At 39.1% G+C, this 18,900-nt stretch overlaps 2 protein-coding genes across 2 annotated transcripts; both read right to left on the bottom strand.

The window, feature by feature from the left end:
- Positions 1 to 3,744: 3,744 nt before the first annotated feature.
- LOC113066997 (uncharacterized) lies at positions 3,745 to 8,476 on the bottom strand. Its single transcript, XM_026239169.1, has 8 exons — positions 8,132 to 8,476; positions 7,161 to 7,300; positions 6,511 to 6,674; positions 5,920 to 6,009; positions 5,460 to 5,625; positions 5,140 to 5,304; positions 4,366 to 5,028; positions 3,745 to 4,204 (listed from the first exon to the last, which is right to left on the bottom strand). The coding sequence occupies exons 1-8, from the start codon at positions 8,277 to 8,279 to the stop codon at positions 4,160 to 4,162; spliced, it is 1,581 nt and encodes a 526-aa protein (XP_026094954.1). The 5' UTR covers positions 8,280 to 8,476; the 3' UTR covers positions 3,745 to 4,159.
- Positions 8,477 to 11,377: 2,901 nt separating this feature from the next.
- LOC113066996 (uncharacterized) lies at positions 11,378 to 17,705 on the bottom strand. Its single transcript, XM_026239168.1, has one exon. It carries the CDS (start codon positions 16,774 to 16,776, stop codon positions 11,557 to 11,559), a length of 5,220 nt encoding a protein of 1,739 aa, XP_026094953.1. The 5' UTR covers positions 16,777 to 17,705; the 3' UTR covers positions 11,378 to 11,556.
- Between the last annotated feature and the right edge of the window lie 1,195 nt (positions 17,706 to 18,900).

Here is an 18,900-nt window from a genome sequence, read left to right as displayed (position 1 = left end):
TTCTGTTCCAGTCTGATATAGCCACTCAGGCTGCTGACAGTAATGTAGGCAGTAGAGCATTGATTCTTCTGGGCGTGGGGCATAAAATGGGACGACAGTGACTCACACATACGCAGCGGTTCATGCACACACTCACTGTGCTGGCCTCGGCTGCCCACTAATCTTATTAGCCCACTGATGTTTGCCAGTATGGCATCCCAATAGTTTCAAAACAATCAATTTTGGTGTTTTTTAGGAGCCAGTTCGATAACAAAGGCAAGGTTTGTATCAGTGTTACTGGATGTGTTCAAGTAATGGCTTTTTTTTTTTTTTAAACACGATATGCTAATCTCTTGATCAATAATGATAAGCAAGGAAACACAATACCTTCGTTTGAGTCTGAAAACACAACATCCTAAGTTTAACAGTGCTTCTACATCCAATTTTGGAACTTTAGCATTAGCATTAGCATTCCAAATGTCCATTTTGCCACTGTAGATATACCTGTATTCTAACAAGATTTGGCATAGTAGCATGTGTTTCTGGATAAGTGGGTTTAACCGAAGTCGCCTTCTCTTTACCTATTCCCTATGCTGGTCTATTAATATAGTCCACAGTGACTGAAAACGAGTGTGCAAATTTGGAAACTTGTTTGTATAAACCATAATTAAAGACCTGATATTAACTCAAGGCCCATTAAGGATGATAACAATAAAGATATATAACTATATAAAGATAGTCTGACATGATTGTGACACAGAAACGATATCCTTGAAATCACTTTCAGAACAATGTTTTCCAAAAGACGATAGAAACTGCCAGCATTTGACCTCCTGTAGTTTGTCTCCGTGCCTCTAGAGGTCCCCTGTGTTCCCTTCTGTCTTAATTCTTTTTGTCTACTCTTGTTAGCTTTATCAAGGTCACCTGTGCCTTGTTTCTCTTAGAGTATTTTAGCTGAGTCTTTCCCTATGTTTAACACTTGGTTTTTGAGACCAGGCTGCATGCTACCTGCTTTGTATTTCCAAGTCCTTCCAAGTTACCGCAAGTAAGGTGTTCTTAGTTATTTGATTGTTCACATGCTCTAGTTTTGTTTTCTCCCCTCGTGGAGTTTTTTTATTTACCCTTGTGGTTTCTGTTTCCCAAATTTCTCTCATGTTATTAATTCCTCTGTCTGAGAAGAACTTCTGTTGGATTTTTAAATAAACCAACATTGCCTTGAGTATTTCAAGGTAGGTCCAACATCTCAGCCTCTGTGGCCTAGTGGCAGATCTCTCAACCACCACACAAGAGACGCCAGTTCTAGCCCTGCTCGTGACAAGAAACATCGGCAGAATCCATCCAACTTTAAAAAGCTTGAACATTTGTGTTCTTTGTTTATTGTTATAGTTATCACTTTTGTGTAAACGGGCCTTTACTGTACATCTGTAAATATTCCATATGGACACCATCTACTGCCCAAATGTGGGAATTCATTCGGCGCGACACTCACGGTGCATTATGGGTATTCTCAAACCGTTGAGTTTAAGTTGGATATTATTGTCATGATTTGAGTGATTTGAATGAATGGACTTTACTGTTTTCAGAGAAAACTACAAATGGCTGTCCCATTAAATAGTGCACTATATAAGACAGTGATTTTGGTCACAGCTGTAATACCATTTCTATCGACCAATCCGATTTTAGGTTCATAGATAAGCATACAATTATAGTCAAGAGCTGCATCCAAAATCACATAATGAATAATGTAGTGTACTACATTTGATGAGGAACGAACTTTGCAAGAAGCTTGTTCTATGTACTGTAGTATGAATGTGTGTAGTAGGAATGCAATTTAGACGTGCTACATTCATTATTCTGTCATTATCATGTGTGACACCAGTGTCAAGGTTTATGTTGACAGATAAGCATTGCATTATGGTGGTCAAGAAAAGCTACGTCCGAAATTGTGTAATTAGAGACAACATCTGATGAGAAACAAACTTCACAGCTGTTCTAATAGTATGATCGTTTTTAGTATGAGTGAAATGTGGACGTACTTTAATCGACATGTTGACCTACAAATGTTTTTTCTTTACTGCCATTCACATTTCTTCTCCCATGGCCTCAGAGGATATTAAAGTGTCCATTGGATGTGAATTTCATAATCTCAGTGGAAGTAGTAAGTACTGCATTTCACCTACTGTATAGTAGGGATAGGGAAGTACTGTATGCATATTTGGCTACAAGGTTTAACTGGTTAGCTTAGCCACATTAGCTCTGCTGGATGCTATTCATCATATACACAGTGTATGTGTGGTTCAGAGGAAACATTTTGTAGACCATATCTCGTCTGGCTGCCTAATTCTACATAAAGTTCTGCTGTCTGTGTGATGACTTTCTTATTTACGATTTCTGCTGGCCACAATAAAACAGATCAGTCACTGCTGGCAGCTTTATTGTCCTCTTTTACATGAAGATGTTGTCCGACACCACTTGGTACCTTGAGTTTGTGCCTAAGCATGCAAATCACAGTCTTGCTTCTCCGAGGAGTCAGAAAGGTCGCTATAAATCTTTTTCCAGAGATAAATCGCATGTGAGGATGTCACCTACTGTATACTCTCTGTAGGAAGTCAGGAAGTGTTTTTTTTTTTGTTTTTTTTTTTTATTTTTTTTTTTTTTTTTGGATGCGTGTAAGTTTCTAAGAAATTTATAATTAATATGTAGTAGTGCGTGATTATTGTGATCAATAGTCCTATAATTTAAATCCACATAGTTATCCTTACAATTATACATAAAGTAGCCAACTATATACACAATTAGGCTTTTTTATTTTTAAAAATAAAACCAGTCACAGTTGTTTTGTTACCCAAGCTTATTCTTCTACAGGATGTGACATATGATAGCTAGCAGCGTTGTCGAGACCAGCTATTTTAAGTCGGAAAACAAGATGGTTTCTAGCTGGTCTTAGCTGGTCATTAGTTGTTGCTAATAGCTTAGCAAGCACCATTAATGAGTAAATGGAAAGCTAAATCTGTTTATAACTCACCTTGATCATGTCATGAGTATTACCTGGTTGTCAATTGCTTAGCAAGCATCATTAATGAACAAACAGAAAGCTAAACAGTTTATAGATAATGTGACTCATCAAGTCATGTTACAGTATGAGTATTAGCTGGTTGCTAATAGCTTAGCAAGAAACATTGATGAATAAGTAGATTATATAACAGTGTGTATGCGGGCAGTCGTGGCCTAATGGTTAGAGAGTTGGACTTGTTATATGTGTGTGTGTGTTTGTGTGTGCATCTACTCACTGCTGTGTGTGTGCACTTGGATGGGTTAAATGCAGAGTATTCGGAGTATGGATCACCATATTTGGCCACACGTCGCTTCAGTTCACTTCACATTTGTATTAAGTACTCAGTGCACAGATGTTGACCTCTGCTAGAATAATTAGCTGCTAGTTGTAGCTATTTAGCCTACACGAGAATCATAATTTTAATGTTGAATTTTGTTTTAAATAGTATTTATTTATGTGTAAAGTGTTTCTGCTGGAAATCTGTCATTCATCATTATTAATATTAAGTGAAAGACCATAAAAGCAGGACACACAGTGACATCATTTGTTTTAACGGTTCTAAAAGTTGTACCGAGTCTCGTAAAGACAGAAATGCACCTTCACAGATGATCTCTGTTACTAAGGTAATTTTGAAGACTGTAAAGTTTACCGGCTTCATAGTGTATTAATAATTATGTTCATGGTCAATAAAGTTGAGATGAAACAAGAATTGCTGTACAGTAGGCCTAGTGGTGCTTTTTATCAAGAAAATATGATAAACCCCTAAAGTCACCTAAAATGGCACAGGCTGACTATTCAAAATATAATAATTTTATTACATATCAAACACATAAAATTCCTTTTCTTAAAAGAAAAGTTCCAATAAACTACTGTTATTCTAGTCTACGTCACAAAAAAGACACTCTAGATATTTTTATTAAGTTAATAAATATTTTTGAACATTATTTTAAAGTAACACATTTTTCATAAATAGACATACAAAAATCCAGTGGAAACAAAAAAGCTGTACTATTCTAGTATTCAAAATTTAGAAATAGCTTCAGTGGATGGAAGTAGATTTTGTTAACTGTTCTTCATTAGTGTAATGTCATGATTCACGGCAGTGGGGATGTTCATCTGAGGAGGTTATTTTTTCCAGTATTCAGGGGACAGCCATTTCCATTTCTCAGTCTGTAGGAAACAACATGCAGGTTATTAAAATCATTATCAGATAACTGGTCATAATCATCACGGTGTTTCTTAATATGAAATATGTTCCACTAAGCATTTTGAAATGGAAGCATTAACGTGTTTAAGCCGAGCAATTATCTATATATCACGTCAACACTCACCTTGAGGGGCCGGGCAGATATAATCTGCTTGGGTTTTAAGTCTGTTAGCGTTTCGTAGGTATTAGTGTGTGATGTCTCCTCTGCTCTCACTGTAGACCGTGAGTCGGGAATCTGCTCGTATGTGTCGTCAACCCGAAAGGCATTTGGGACGGGTTCAAGAGGCACCTCGGCATACATAACATTGCTTTCCTGCACATTGACCTTTGCCATTCTGCTCCCTGCCATGTTTTGGTTGCCTTGGGTTCCAGCTAATTGATAAACAGACGAATTACATAATATTTCCAGGCTGTTGCTAAACCCTGGATTGCGGAGCGGTTCTCTCTGCATTTGGGAAGAGAGTTGAGGTTGGCTTCTTCCATTAAAGTGTCCTTCTACTTCACTGTCGTCATCCAGGAATGGCAGGGATTGGCTTCTGCAGTTCGGCACTAGGAGCTCAGAGTAAATGGTTCCTTGGTGTGCGGCGGGACCTTTCTGTGGCCTCAGGGCTCGGGGTTCCCCTCGAGAAGACGTAAGTGAAATGTCTTTGCCCTCTGTGGGCATTCGGGCCTTTTCTCTGGGCTTCTGCAGGTCTACTGCTGTGTACAGGACGTTGTCTGGGCTGGCCTTTCCTTCAAAGGAGGCGGCTTTCAGAGGAGGGCATTTTCTTGGCAATGGCGGCACTGTCTGCGGAAAGCAACCATAATTATCCAGATGTGAAGCCATGGTCAGATGTTTAAATGAAGGGTTTAATAAATGTAGTATTCATAGAAAAAATATATATGTATGTAGACATACGGGTGTGTTTCTGTGTCCTTTGGGCGGCAGGGCAGGTGGTTGCTCGTGTGTCTCCTGGGGTTTCTTGCCCGGATCGTCCCAAATATGCTTTGCAGCTTTAACACTCACTCCTGGCTTCTCCCTGACGTCAAAATTAATCACATCATACAGCTCGCTTGTGGACGACTGCAACACAACAGCACATTCAAGATCAGAAATGCAAAGAAAAATAAAGAAATAAATAATATGTTTGCTTTAGCAATTATTTAAGGAGGGACTGATAAAATGAAAACTTTTGATCAATTTAATGCATAATGAAATCATTATTTTTTTAAGTTCACCTCAAAGCATGAGAGTGACAGATATTCTCCGAACGGTTCAATGGGTCTGGTCTTGTAATATTCGATGAGGCTGGTGAGAGTATCATGCATCTCTGTGTCGCCGGTCACAATAAAACGCCCATCTTTATTTTGATTAATGACAAAGTGCCGACATCGATCACGACCTCTGTAAAACAATCATTTAGACTGTTAAAATGAATTAAATAAAACACAGTATATTCAGTTAAATAACATTTTGTAAACATTTTAGGGGATTATTTACATTAAGCTAAAGATTAACCCAAGAAATAGCTGATATTCAACCAGAATTTTGCATTTTAAAAGTTTCCTCCTGTGCGTAAAGGAAATGCAAATATCTGGGTCATTTGTGAAAAAAAAACCCCAATGCTAAATGGTACTCCAGCAAATAACCAATGACTTTTGAAGCCCTTATTTTGTTTCTAAGTGTGAAGACACTCACTTATAAGACAGAATGTATCCAGTGGCTTTATCACTGAGCCGAATGAGGAAACAGCCCAGTTCCTTGTCTTTCAGATGCTCCTCTGCATCCCTGTGAAACACAAAACCACAGGGAATTATGAAAGCGGCCCAGCTTTGAATATTGCTTACATAACAAGATAAGTACACATACTGTATAACACTTCCGAAACGTAAAAACTTGTGATTCACTCTCAAAGATGTAGGTTCCAAAAGGGGATTTTACAGCAATGCCAATGGAAGAACCATTTTGGTTCCCCAAGTAACTTTTTTTTCTTAATGTGAAGAACTTTTTAAAAATCTGAAGAACCCTTTTCTAGGTTCCATGGATGTTAAAAGTTCCTCATGGAACCAGATGCCAATAACGAACCTTTGTTTTCAAGAGGCTATAGATTCAAATAACCTCATATTTTTAATCAACAAGACAACTTCAGAAAAAAACAAGCACCTAAAACGAGTTCTTCTCAGAAGAGATAGCATATTATGTTTTAAAAAGATAAATAAAGCTGTCGTAGCATCACATAACAGATAGCATCTATTGCCCCTTCCGAATTTTCTCAGAAACGCTTCTTACTTTCTGCTGATAAATCCCTGGAACCATTCTGGGAAGTTGCCGTTGTGGAGAATCAGAGGCGCCTGGGTCTCTGTAAACCATTTGAGGGCCAGTTCCCTCAGTCTGCTCTCAGTGCTCTCCTGGACGTCTCCTCCAGGCTGGCTGTGCTCCATTCTCACACGCTCCTGTGTCGATATAGAAAGGCAGATGAGACAATGCACTGGACGGCCAATGCCAGCAGCTTTGACACTGCAGGTCCACACCGACGGCCTCATTTGCCTATTTTCCCGGCGACGTCATAAAACAACCGCAGCAGTTTCAACAGAGCCATTGTTCTTGTTTATCATGCCAGAGCCGAGTCAGTTTGACATGGTTACATGCTACTGCAGCAGGTACCTTTCTCAGGGGAAGCGAGAAGTAAGCCTGAGGTCATGTAAATTTCCCATGAATTTTTGTGTATCTCTACATCTGTGCTTGCCAACCCACTTTTATTGTAATTTTAGATGATCTCGGAAGTTTAAATTAGATCACAATACATGCAGTACAGCTGGGTAAAAATAGAGTGAAACCTGATGGGAAATGACATCATGCATCCAGTAAAAGACACCTTGACTGACGGATTCCATTGCAGTGACATTAAAACATGATTTACGTGTCCAAATGCTTTTTACCTTTAAGCGAAACATCAGGCAGGAGTGGAACCTGTGAGGTTTGGGCCTCCTCTGGTCCATCGGATGTGTTCTTGTGAGGTAGTTAAGCTGCGATTTAGAGCTGCACTGTCTTTTGCAGTGTCCGCTGGTCCATAGAGATCCTGTGAATGGACAAAATGGAAAACTGTCAGTCCACTTCACTTTTTTTTTTTTTTTGCAGGTTCTTTTTTTTCTGTTTCTGTCAGGTAATATTCATTAAATATAAAAAAAAAAAATTTTTGATTTTGATTTTTTTGAAAACATCCAAAATGACTCAGTGACAGAATAGCAGGTTCTTTTTTCTTTCTCTTATTTATGTGTGTGTTTATATTTAAACATTAAATTATTGAATTTAATTATTTCTGTGGTCATGCACTAAATTGTTTATGTACTTAGTTATGTGGAAGATTTTTTTTATAATTTTTTTGTAGTACTTTTTTTCAGTGTTTTTAGAATTTTTGTTTATTTAATGCTTAGATTTTTACCATGCATTTTTTTTATATATTTTTATTTATGTGGAGCATTTTTGTATTTTTAGTGTCCTTACTTTATTTTTGTTTGTTTGTTAAAATGTGTTTGTTTGTAACATTTGTGCCTAACCTTATGTTTAATTAGAATTATTTTTAGTATCTTTATATATTTATTTATTTAATGGTTAAAATAAATTAAATGATACATTTTATGTAAAGTTTTTTTTTTTTTGAATTTGTGAATTTCTTTACGGATTTACGTTTTTTTGTAAATTAAAGTAAATTAAATTGAATTAACATTTGTAGTCTTTTTTGTTTCTTTAATTTCACACTACACAATGTATTGCTATATTCACAAGCAATAGGTGAACAAATATTAAACATACAATCAAACCTAAATAATTCCAAAAAAAAAAAAAAAATAATTTGATAACAAATCATTTAAACCATCAAACGGTGTGCGACGTAGAAAGCCATGCGTACCTGTTGGTGTGTGTTGATCCGTGCAGTGTGATTTGAGTGTCATGTTGCTGAAGATTAAAACCGTCCTCAGCCTCTCACGCGCCTGATATAGTTCTGAAGAGCAGGAGGACGTTCTGAAGGTGTGTTGACTGTTATATCTCGCTGACATTCACCTCACAAATTGTTCCACACAGAGTTTGGAAAAACAGAGTGTTAAAGAGAGGTTAAGACACTCGGCTCACGGATGAATGACAGCGCGAGGGAGGGAAGGAAAAAAACACAAACATTCTCACACAGCTTACAGTTTCCTGAAGAGAAATGGAACACACAGAGGAAATAAATGTGGTCTCACTGCACACACACACACTCACACACACACACACTTTCTGCTTGTATGGTGGGTTATATATTTGCAGGAAGTCATGTAAACTTCAAGAAGCTGCATAGTGGCATATCTATTTGCTTATATATCTATATGTACTTCAAAAAATTTAATCTGTAATGTTTATTAGTTTTTAATAGTATTTTAAATACATTTTATATAGATTTAAATGCATGTATATAATAGAATCATTTAGAATACAATGAAATATATGGTTATCACACTGTTTATGGCTGAAAGTACTACATAAGATCTATAAATCAGTTTTTGAATCAGTGTCCCCAGTGGCTTCATCGTGTTGGTCCAGAGGTCGTCGGTGTGGTCGCGCAGGATCAATAACTGAGTCATCGGGGTTGAAGTGTGTGTACTGTAGCGCTGTGGTTTTTGCCCAGGCTGGTCTGATCTGCTCTCTCCACCCCTCACACGTGGGACAACAGCCTCCTCAGAAACAGTGTGTGTCACGCTGGCGGACAGGGTTTTCCTGAGACCTTCCATGCAGTGTCTCACTGTCACAGAGTGGTACTCTACAGTAGATCAGCGCTTTGATCTGTCACAGTTTAGGGACTGTACTCGTTTTCCTTATTTGGTGTTGGTGAATCACTTTTAATAACATGTAAACAACAATACGCTTTGGGATGGTTCAAACTAAAAAAATTGTCATTTTCTCACCCTTGTATCATTTCAACCTCAGTTTTTTTCTCTTCCATGAGGCACTTTAGCCTTTCGTTTCTAACTCTGAGACTGAGTTTGTGTGACAGCAGACACCTACAGTCCTTCCTGACTTCCTGTAATGTTGAAAACATGGAATTGTTCTTCTGACTAATAAGCCCTGTTTCAAAAAGCCTTCCTCAGTTGCGCTGTGGAGGAGTTGCTTTGAACGATTTTTCTGTTGACTGTGTCAAAATCATTTCTGTATATATCATTTTTCTTCAGTCAAATCAGTTTAGTGAATCACCGCGGCTTTGAGCTTCAGGTAAATAATGGGATTGATAGTTTAATAAAAGATCGATGCTGATACACTTCTGTTCAGAGGTTTGGCATTGGTAAGCCTTTTATGGTCATCATTTAATAAAATTAAAAATAAAAATAAATTGATATGGTGGAAAATTATTGCCGTTCTAAAAAGCGGTGTTCTATTTTCATATATTTTTAAATGTAATTTATTCCTGTGATGCAAAGCTGAATTTTCAGCATCATGACTCCAGTCTTCAGTGTCACATGATCCTCCAGAAATCATTTTTAATATGCTGATCTGCTGCTCAAGAAACATTTATTATTATTATTTCAAGCTAGAAAGTTCAAAAGAACAACATTTATTTGAAAGAAAAATCTTTCATGACGATATTAATGTCTTTACTTTTGATCAATTGAATGCATCCTTGCTGAATAAAATTATTAATATTTTTTTAATCTTTAAATCTTTAAAGAAATTTCTCTAATTTAAGATCAGGATTTGTATTGTCCTTGAAGATTGTACTTGCTGAAAGGATAATGATTCTGTTGAGACAAAGTTTTTTATTTATGAAATAGTTAAAAAATAAACACATGATGTTAGAAGGGTCCATTAGCCTATATCAAATAAAATCAATTAATAAATCAAATAAATAAATAAATAAAGGCAAGATGCATTGTTTTATTCACATGTAACTTGACATTTCTCTGTAATTAATGGTGAAATTTACTAGCAATTTCTGAATGAAAATAACCAGAATACAACAACCCAGACAGCAAACAGTTTAGGCCAAAGAACCGGCCCACATCTGGCCCGCATGAAGTCCATGTGGGCCAGATCTGGGCCAAAACTGTTTGCTGTCTGGGAATAGAAATAATAATAATAATAATAAAATTAAGCACCAGCTATTTTAAGTCATTAAAGTCACGTTTACTGTATTATGAGGGAAACAAATGACACACTTGTTGCTGAATGACCCACTTGAACCTCAGCGGATCGAGGCCAGAAGTTTAAACATGAAGGTAGAAGGAAAAAGACACTTATCTGCGAGACGCTGTGGAGGAATAGAAGTCAGACAGAGTGACATTTCAGAAAGGTCAGACAGATGGAGAATGTCAGGGTGACGGTTACATCTGTTTGCTGCAGACTTGTGTGCTACAGCTTTAAAGATCTGAATCTTATAAGACAAGCATAAAAGGGAAAAACGAGCTAAAAATAATTTGTCGTTAGACAGTAGTATTTAAAGTGTGCATTTTAACAACAAACAAACAAATAAACAATATGGTAACCTATCATGTAAAAAAAAAAAATATATATATATAGATTAATTAATGCATGTGTAACCCTCCCCAGGCCTTACAAGTAATGGGGAAGGTGTAAAAGAAGGGCAACAACCACAGTGTGTTTCCTTGCAAGCACAAACAGATTTATTAAACACAAATGGTAATAAGAAGTGGCAAAGAAACGAAAAGAACACAAAGGTTTAACCCACTATAGACCATAGGGTTCCCCAATCCCATACAATGGCAGTTCCACTATTAAAGAGTACACTCAAATCACAGCACAAAACCAATAACACAAGTGTAATAGAAAACCAACACGCACTTGACTCAAACCACTACAAATTGTGCCCAATCACCTTAAGAGTCAACCATGCATACAAGAATGGGAACCCCTTTGTCTTTGGTTGATTAACACAAAACGAAGACAAATAAACGAAACAAAATCACAGTCCCACAAGAAATTCAAATCACTTCATCATAGTGTAACTGTTAAAAGTCATATCTTACAACCCAACATTAACCCACCAATATTTTAGATAAAAGTAAACGGCAATCATGCATCATCTGTGTTAATGAATGAATCTACTCAATTTCTGAGGCATCCACCAGTATATATCCTTTAAGCATACACACAGCTTCTCCTCCAGCACATGGTCCCACAAAGAGAAAGGCCAGAAGATTTGATTTCCCCCTTTATAGTACTTGGACTCATGGGATCTGTAGTCCAACACATTTGTAGTCCCAAGCATGCCTAATATGGAGCCACAACTAATGCTACCTCCACCCCATTACAATACACCCCCCTTATTTTAAATCGGCGTCCCGTCGATCAAATTTCTATGACCATGGTCGAAAAAACAGGGTGTTTGTAACACTGGAGAGCTCTGTTCTCGGGAGAAAGATATAACCATTTGAATGGACTTTTTCTACACACGGCTGACTGAGGAAGATTATGTGGATTTGTATGCTGCCCTGCTGTGGACCGGGTTGTCCGCCTTACTAGGTCCACCTGTCGCTGCACTGGCTGTTCCGGTTGTCGACATGGCTGTAAAGTCAGCTCTTGAGGATCACCTTCTTCTGCTGGAAGTGGTATGCATAACTCATTCTCTGCAGGCACACCAGGTTCACTTGATAACATTACTATCATATCCCTTCTCTGCTCCTCAGGATCCTCACTTAAAGGGAATAGTCCTGGACTTTCGGTTCGACCTTCTGATGGGACATAAACTGGTCGCAACTCACTACGGTGTATTTGTCTCACTTTTCCACCATCAACTGGAATAGAATATACAGACCCTTGCCCCTCGGGACATCGAACAATTTGATAAATGGTTGGGTCCCAAGCATCCTGGATTTTCTTTCTGCCTTGATGATCATGTGCTTTTTTATATACCAACTGGCCTTCCCTTAATGTCATCTGTGACACCTTAGCATCATTTACACGGGCACGCTGAGCTGCAGCTTTCTGAAGACGGGCTCGGGCATTATTGAAAATACTTTCCAAATTATCTCGGTGGTCAACTATCCAGTCCACATTTGTTGGGCCATAGTCATCCAGTCCTAACATAAAATCTACCGGTAAGTGTGGTTCTTGTCCAAACATCAGGACATAAGGACAGTAACCTGTAGACTGGTGTTCTGTGGTATTATATGCAAACACCAACTGTGACAAGTAAGATGGCCAGTCTCTTTTTTTTTCAGCAGGGAGTGTACGCAGCAGGTCATGCATCGTTCTATTGAACCGCTCACACTGACCATTCCCCTGAGGATGATATGGTGTAGTATGAGTCTTTGCAATACCATAGATTTCACAGAGTTCTTTTATCAGGTGGCTCTCAAAGCACCTTCCCTGATCTGAATGTAACTGTCGCGGGACACCGAACAAATAAAACCATCGTTCCACTAATACACGGGCCACTGTTTTAGCGGTCTGATCTTTAGTAGGGATTGCTTGGGTATATTTTGAAAACACATCTGTCATGATTAATACATTCTCCATTCCACTAGTTGATGGTTCCAATAATGTAAAATCGATTGCTACAATATCAAGGGGTCGGTCAGCCATCAAATGCCCCATGAATGTACGCACCTTCGGTCTAACCACTTTTGAGAGGGTACAGCGCTGACATTTCCTACACCAGTCCTCAACATACCTATACATTCCTGGCCAAAAACAACGTGCTCTTACTAGCCTTGCAGTTCGCTCCATCCCCTGATGGCCATGGTCATCATGAAGGCAGGTAAGAACATCCTCTCTAAGGGCAGATGGTAACACTACCTGTCGGATTTCCTTATGACACTCTTGTGGCCAAAATCGTCTATACAAAACACCATCTATTTTCTCCAACTTCTCCCATTGACGGACTAGCTCCAAAAGCTCTGGCTGTTCGAGAGAGCGTTCTTGCAATGTTGGTTGCTGCCTGCGGTCCCAGTATACCATGAACCTTCCTATGACAGGGTCAGCTTCCTGCAACACACCCAAATTTTCCTTCAACGGTCTGGGAAAGACAGATACTTTATTAACCCTGCAGACCTGACCCTGATCTGTAACAGACTGCCGTATTTGTTCCGGCACAACTGCAATCGAAGCCAGCTCCACCAAAGGGGTGGAGCTTTGTCTAGACAAGGAATCAGCATTGCCATTATTGCGTCCAGGCCTGTATTTGATATCTAAATCAAACTCTGCAAGCTGATTTACCCACCTTTGTTCCAGTGCCCCCAGCTTTGCTGTCTGCAAATGACTAAGAGGGTTGTTATCCGTATATACTGTACACTTATTTCCCAGCAGATACTCTCTGAATTTTTCAGCTACAGCCCATTTTAGAGCCACAAATTCCAGCTTCATTGAGCTATAGTTTCGCATATTACGTTCTGCTGGCCTCAACCCTCGACTTGCATAAGCAACTGGTCTACACTTGCCCTTGTACTCCTGTGACAAAACGGCACCCAAGCCTTGAAAACTTGCATCTATCTCCAAGATGAATGACTTGCTAAAGTCAGCATAAGCAAGCACAGGGGCACTGGTCAAAGCTACCTTAAGGGTCTGAAACGCATCTTCACAAGCTTTAACCCACCTATCCCCCAAATTAACTTTTGGCCGCTTGGTTTTCTGGCCCCGAATGACTTCAGCTACTAGAGCATTCAAAGGCTCTGCAATACGTGAGAACCCTTTCACAAATCGTCGATAATAACTAGCAAAACCTAGAAAGGACCTAAGTTCTTGAAGAGTCTGTGGCTGTTTCCAATTTACCACTGCAGCTATCTTTTCTGGATCAGTGCTCACTCCTGCAGCCGAAACGACATGTCCCAAATAACGTACTTTTGGGCAAAAGAAACAACACTTACTGAGCTTAACTTTAAGATTTTGTTGCCTTAAACGACTCAGTACCAGTTCTAGTCGCTGCAGATGCTGTTCTACTGTTGTTGAAAAAATGATCACGTCCTCAAGATAGAGCAGTAGGGACTGAAAACTTTGGTCACCAAAAATTCGTTCCATGAGCCGTTGAAAAGTGCTTGGCCCATTGCAAAGCCCAAAAGGCATCCGAAGAAATTCAAAGAGCCCAAAAGGAGTACAAAAGGCAGTCTTGGAACGATCAGCTTCAGCCACCGGGACTTGATTGTATCCACTTGCTAAATCCAATGTAGAAAACCATCTTGCCCCAGTCAAAGCATCCAAGGACTCCTCAATCCTGGGAAGTGGATAAGCATCCTTCCGAGTTCTTGCATTTAACTGACGATAATCTACACACATTCTCAAGGAACCATCCTTTTTCTTTACCAGCACAATGGGAGATGAGTATGGGCTACAACTCTCTCGAATGACCTGACTCTCCAACAGCTGCTTAATGTGGGCTTTGACAGCCTCCCACTGACTAGGTGGAATTCGACGATGACGCTGACGCACTGGGACATTATCCAACAATGGGATATGGTGCTCTATCAAAGTAGTGCAGCCCAAGTCACCATCATCCTTAGCAAAAACATCCTGATATTTATGCAAAAGATGTTTGACCACTTCCCTTTCTGCCTCTGAAAGCCCCGATAATTCGACCCTTTCTAGCTCACTGTGGTTTGAAACAGAAGCTGACATCTGGCACTGAATAACAATTTCACTAACACTGCCTTGCAAATTTTCCTTAAATGAAATTTCTTGGTCAGATTGATTAACCATCTCAACTTTAATCAAACTACCCAACTTTGCTCTTGCAGGTAAATATACAGTTTCTGTGCTGACATTAACCACAGGTACACAAATTGTAGTTTGGGAGGATTGTAACAATGCAGGGGAGATCAAAATTCCTGCAGGAAATCCACCGCTCCCATCACCACCAAGGGGTTCAAATAAAGTGGCTACATTTGAAAAAGTTTTAGGGCAGTAAGCTGTAACTAACCTCATTGTTCCGGCAGGAATCTGCACTGGATGCTTTGCTTGCACTCGTACCTGGCCAATATAACCAGGACCAAAGGGATCACTGGTTCTCTGGCACTGCAACAATGCATCCTTCCAACCAGTTTCTGCTCGTCTAACCTGTAGAACTGAAAATAAGGCTGAACCATGTTCTTCAAACAAATTGTTATAACACTGCCCTATTATGTTCATCCCCAACAGACCAGGGACCAGTTCTTTCTTTTTAGACATATCAATGTTTTCAGGGTCTTTCACAACCAATACACCCTGTTTAGGTAGAATTTGTCCCAACACATTAACAATTTCAAAATATCCCACATAAGGGATATTCAACCCATTCGCAGCTCTCAGTTGAAGCCAGCCACATTTTTTTAGAGCATCTGGTGCTAGTTGTCGAAAACATTGGTCAAAAAAAGTCTCTGTTATAGTGGTCACCATTGAGCCAGTATCCAGCAAACATAAAACAGGAACACCCCCCATTTGAATCGTCACTGTGGGACATTTGCCGATAAGACGCTGCACCACTGTAGGACAGACAAGTCTTGAGGTTTTTAAACCTTCAATGCCTATTTCAGTTTCTTGACTAGTAACCACAGGAGAGGCACATTCATCTATCTCCTCCACCGGTGTTCCCCTCGTTGTTCCCCCAGCTGACCTAGAGCCAGAATCAACAGGCCATTGTTGTCGACAATATCGGGCAATGTGACCCAATTTATTACAACGTAAACACCTTCGAGAACCATTTGGCCTTGTCAAAGGGACAGAGGGTTCATTACTTGAGGGTTTAAGATCATCAAGACGCTTCGTAATCTCATCAATCTGAGCTTGTTGGTGCTTTAACAACTCCTTAATTTCTCTTAATTCAGTAGAGTCATTAGGCCTAGGTGATTCAGTTACTCTACCCTGAGCAGCATTACACCATAACTGAGCAGCAGGGGGAATAGCCTCTCCTTTGCCTTCCTCATTCCATCTGATAGCCTCACTTCGAACATCAATTAAGGTACAGTGTGGAGTTTGTCTTACAAAACGTTTAAGTTCACGTTTAAGTGCTACATCTTTAACCTGCTCCACAAACTGATCACGGAGAACTTGGTCAGCATTCGGGACACCATGTGGACTACTTACGAGAATAGAATCCATCAAAGATATAAGTGCATGAGAGAATTCAATTAGGGATTCACCCTCTCTTTGTTTTCGATCATAAAACCCTTTCTGCAACTGCACAAATGTTTGTTTTGCTCCATACATACTTCTTAAAACCTTAAATATAAGTTCGGGAGTCTGACGTTCAGCTGCTGCTCGGAGTTTAATCTCCATTCTGGCTTCCCCTCCTAAATGATCTAAAAGGAATGCTACCCTTTCTCGCACAGTCCAACTGTCATCCCCAATGCAGGCTTCAGCCTCCTCAATCCAGTCCTCTATGCTCGAAGTAGAGTCCAAGTCCCCACAGAACCGTCGACACTTCCGCTCCCGAGGAACATACATCACTCTAGTGAAAGGCACCGGCGGAGGAGCATTAATGCTGGATACAGGCTGGTTAAGAGAGTCACGGCTGGATGCAGAACATTGTTGCATTAATTGTTCATTTGCAGCCTGTAGACTACGTATCTGTTCCCGCAACTCTGTCAGCTCCTGTTCCATAGTTACGGTGTTTTCTTCTTGCACGACTGCCGTTTACTTATACAAATACCTTTTAAATACCTACACAAAATGGTGGGTATCAGTGAAAAAAAAAAAATAATAATAATAAATAAACAACAACAACAAAAAAACAAGGTCCACAGTAACACACTGTAGTGCTGCCCAACATCAAACAGACCCTGCCGACTACGCCATTTGTAACCCTCCCCAGGCCTTACAAGTAATGGGGAAGGTGTAAAAGAAGGGCAACAACCACAGTGTGTTTCCTTGCAAGCACAAACAGATTTATTAAACACAAATGGTAATAAGAAGTGGCAAAGAAACGAAAAGAACACAAAGGTTTAACCCACTATAGACCATAGGGTTCCCCAATCCCATACAATGGCAGTTCCACTATTAAAGAGTACACTCAAATCACAGCACAAAACCAATAACACAAGTGTAATAGAAAACCAACACGCACTTGACTCAAACCACTACAAATTGTGCCCAATCACCTTAAGAGTCAACCATGCATACAAGAATGGGAACCCCTTTGTCTTTGGTTGATTAACACAAAACGAAGACAAATAAACGAAACAAAATCACAGTCCCACAAGAAATTCAAATCACTTCATCATAGTGTAACTGTTAAAAGTCATATCTTACAACCCAACATTAACCCACCAATATTTTAGATAAAAGTAAACGGCAATCATGCATCATCTGTGTTAATGAATGAATCTACTCAATTTCTGAGGCATCCACCAGTATATATCCTTTAAGCATACACACAGCTTCTCCTACGCAGCACATGGTCCCACAAAGAGAAAGGCCAGAAGATTTGATTTCCCCCTTTATAGTACTTGGACTCATGGGATCTGTAGTCCAACACATTTGTAGTCCCAAGCATGCCTAATATGGAGCCACAACTAATGCTACCTCCACCCCATTACACATGCATTTACGCTAAAAACAACAGCCAATAAGAATCGACTGACTTTAATTAAAAGCTATCACGCGTTGTTGTGTTTTATTATTCATTATGGAAAACGTGTTGGTGAAAATGCTAAAATATTTTGTTAGTTATCGTCCATAATGTGAACGGTCGTTTATTCTGTGAACTGATCCCTACTGTTTATGCAAAATAAATGATTAGGTTGGCTTCTGAAAGCTATTTCAAACTTTTGAAGCTTTTAAAACAAGGCTACTTCAAATTTCCAGGCTATGTTTTCTCAATGCAACCTAAAGTTTGTCTTGACACTTTCTTATCAGGTGTTTAATTTGTTTCTCATTTTAATAGGCTATGGGTTTCTGTTTTTCCACCAGTTTGTAATTTGCGTCAGTGACAGATGTCACCTTCAGGAAAGCTCGTGAGAGACTCGCGCTGCAGGAGACCAAAGTGTTTCCCCCTCTTTTCTCTCTTTTCATCTCAGACAAACTGCAGATAGTTCGTCGACATGGAAACACACAGTTTAACTGATTACAACCGAAAGGTAATGTTTCATCATTCTGACAAAGTGAAGTGTGAAGCTACGAAGATACGGAGGCTCTGCTCTGCTGAAAGTGTGTCAGACCACGGTCCGAACCATTAAAAGGTTTCAGTCTCATCATGTGATGCGCGCGGTCATCTCTTTCACTGAGGAGAGAGGGAGGTGAGCAAAAAACAAGAGGGGAAGTGTGCAGAAGATGAATGCTAGCCTTTGCTGCCATCACGCTAAAATAGGCTAATATATCACACTGTAAAATGTGATTTTGTAATAGATAGTGTGTACACACACACAAACTTTATAACAAAAACACATTTTACTGTGTAAAATTTTTTGTGCATCATGCATGCATAACTTTGACTATAATTAACTAAAGCTAAAACCATAAAAACAAATAAAATACAATTAAGCCAGCGTATCAATTGAATGTAATTAAAATATGTGGACACGTAAAATAAATCCAATATATTATGGTTTTTATAATAAATATCAATAATTAAAAATGCGTTTCAAAAATATGTTTCAACATAAAAAATAACAAAACAAATAAAATGACAAAAACACAACAGCATAACTAAAATGAAAACAAAAAGAGAAAATATAAAGTTAACAACAAATATCGTATTTTTAATGAATTTAATTTCATGTATAGCCT

Source organism: Carassius auratus, chromosome 50 (assembly GCF_003368295.1).
Source record: "Carassius auratus strain Wakin chromosome 50, ASM336829v1, whole genome shotgun sequence".
In the NCBI taxonomy this organism is placed as follows: Eukaryota; Metazoa; Chordata; class Actinopteri; order Cypriniformes; family Cyprinidae; genus Carassius; species Carassius auratus.
Note: the sequence above shows the minus strand (reverse complement) of the source record. Positions and strands in the feature narration are given on the sequence as shown.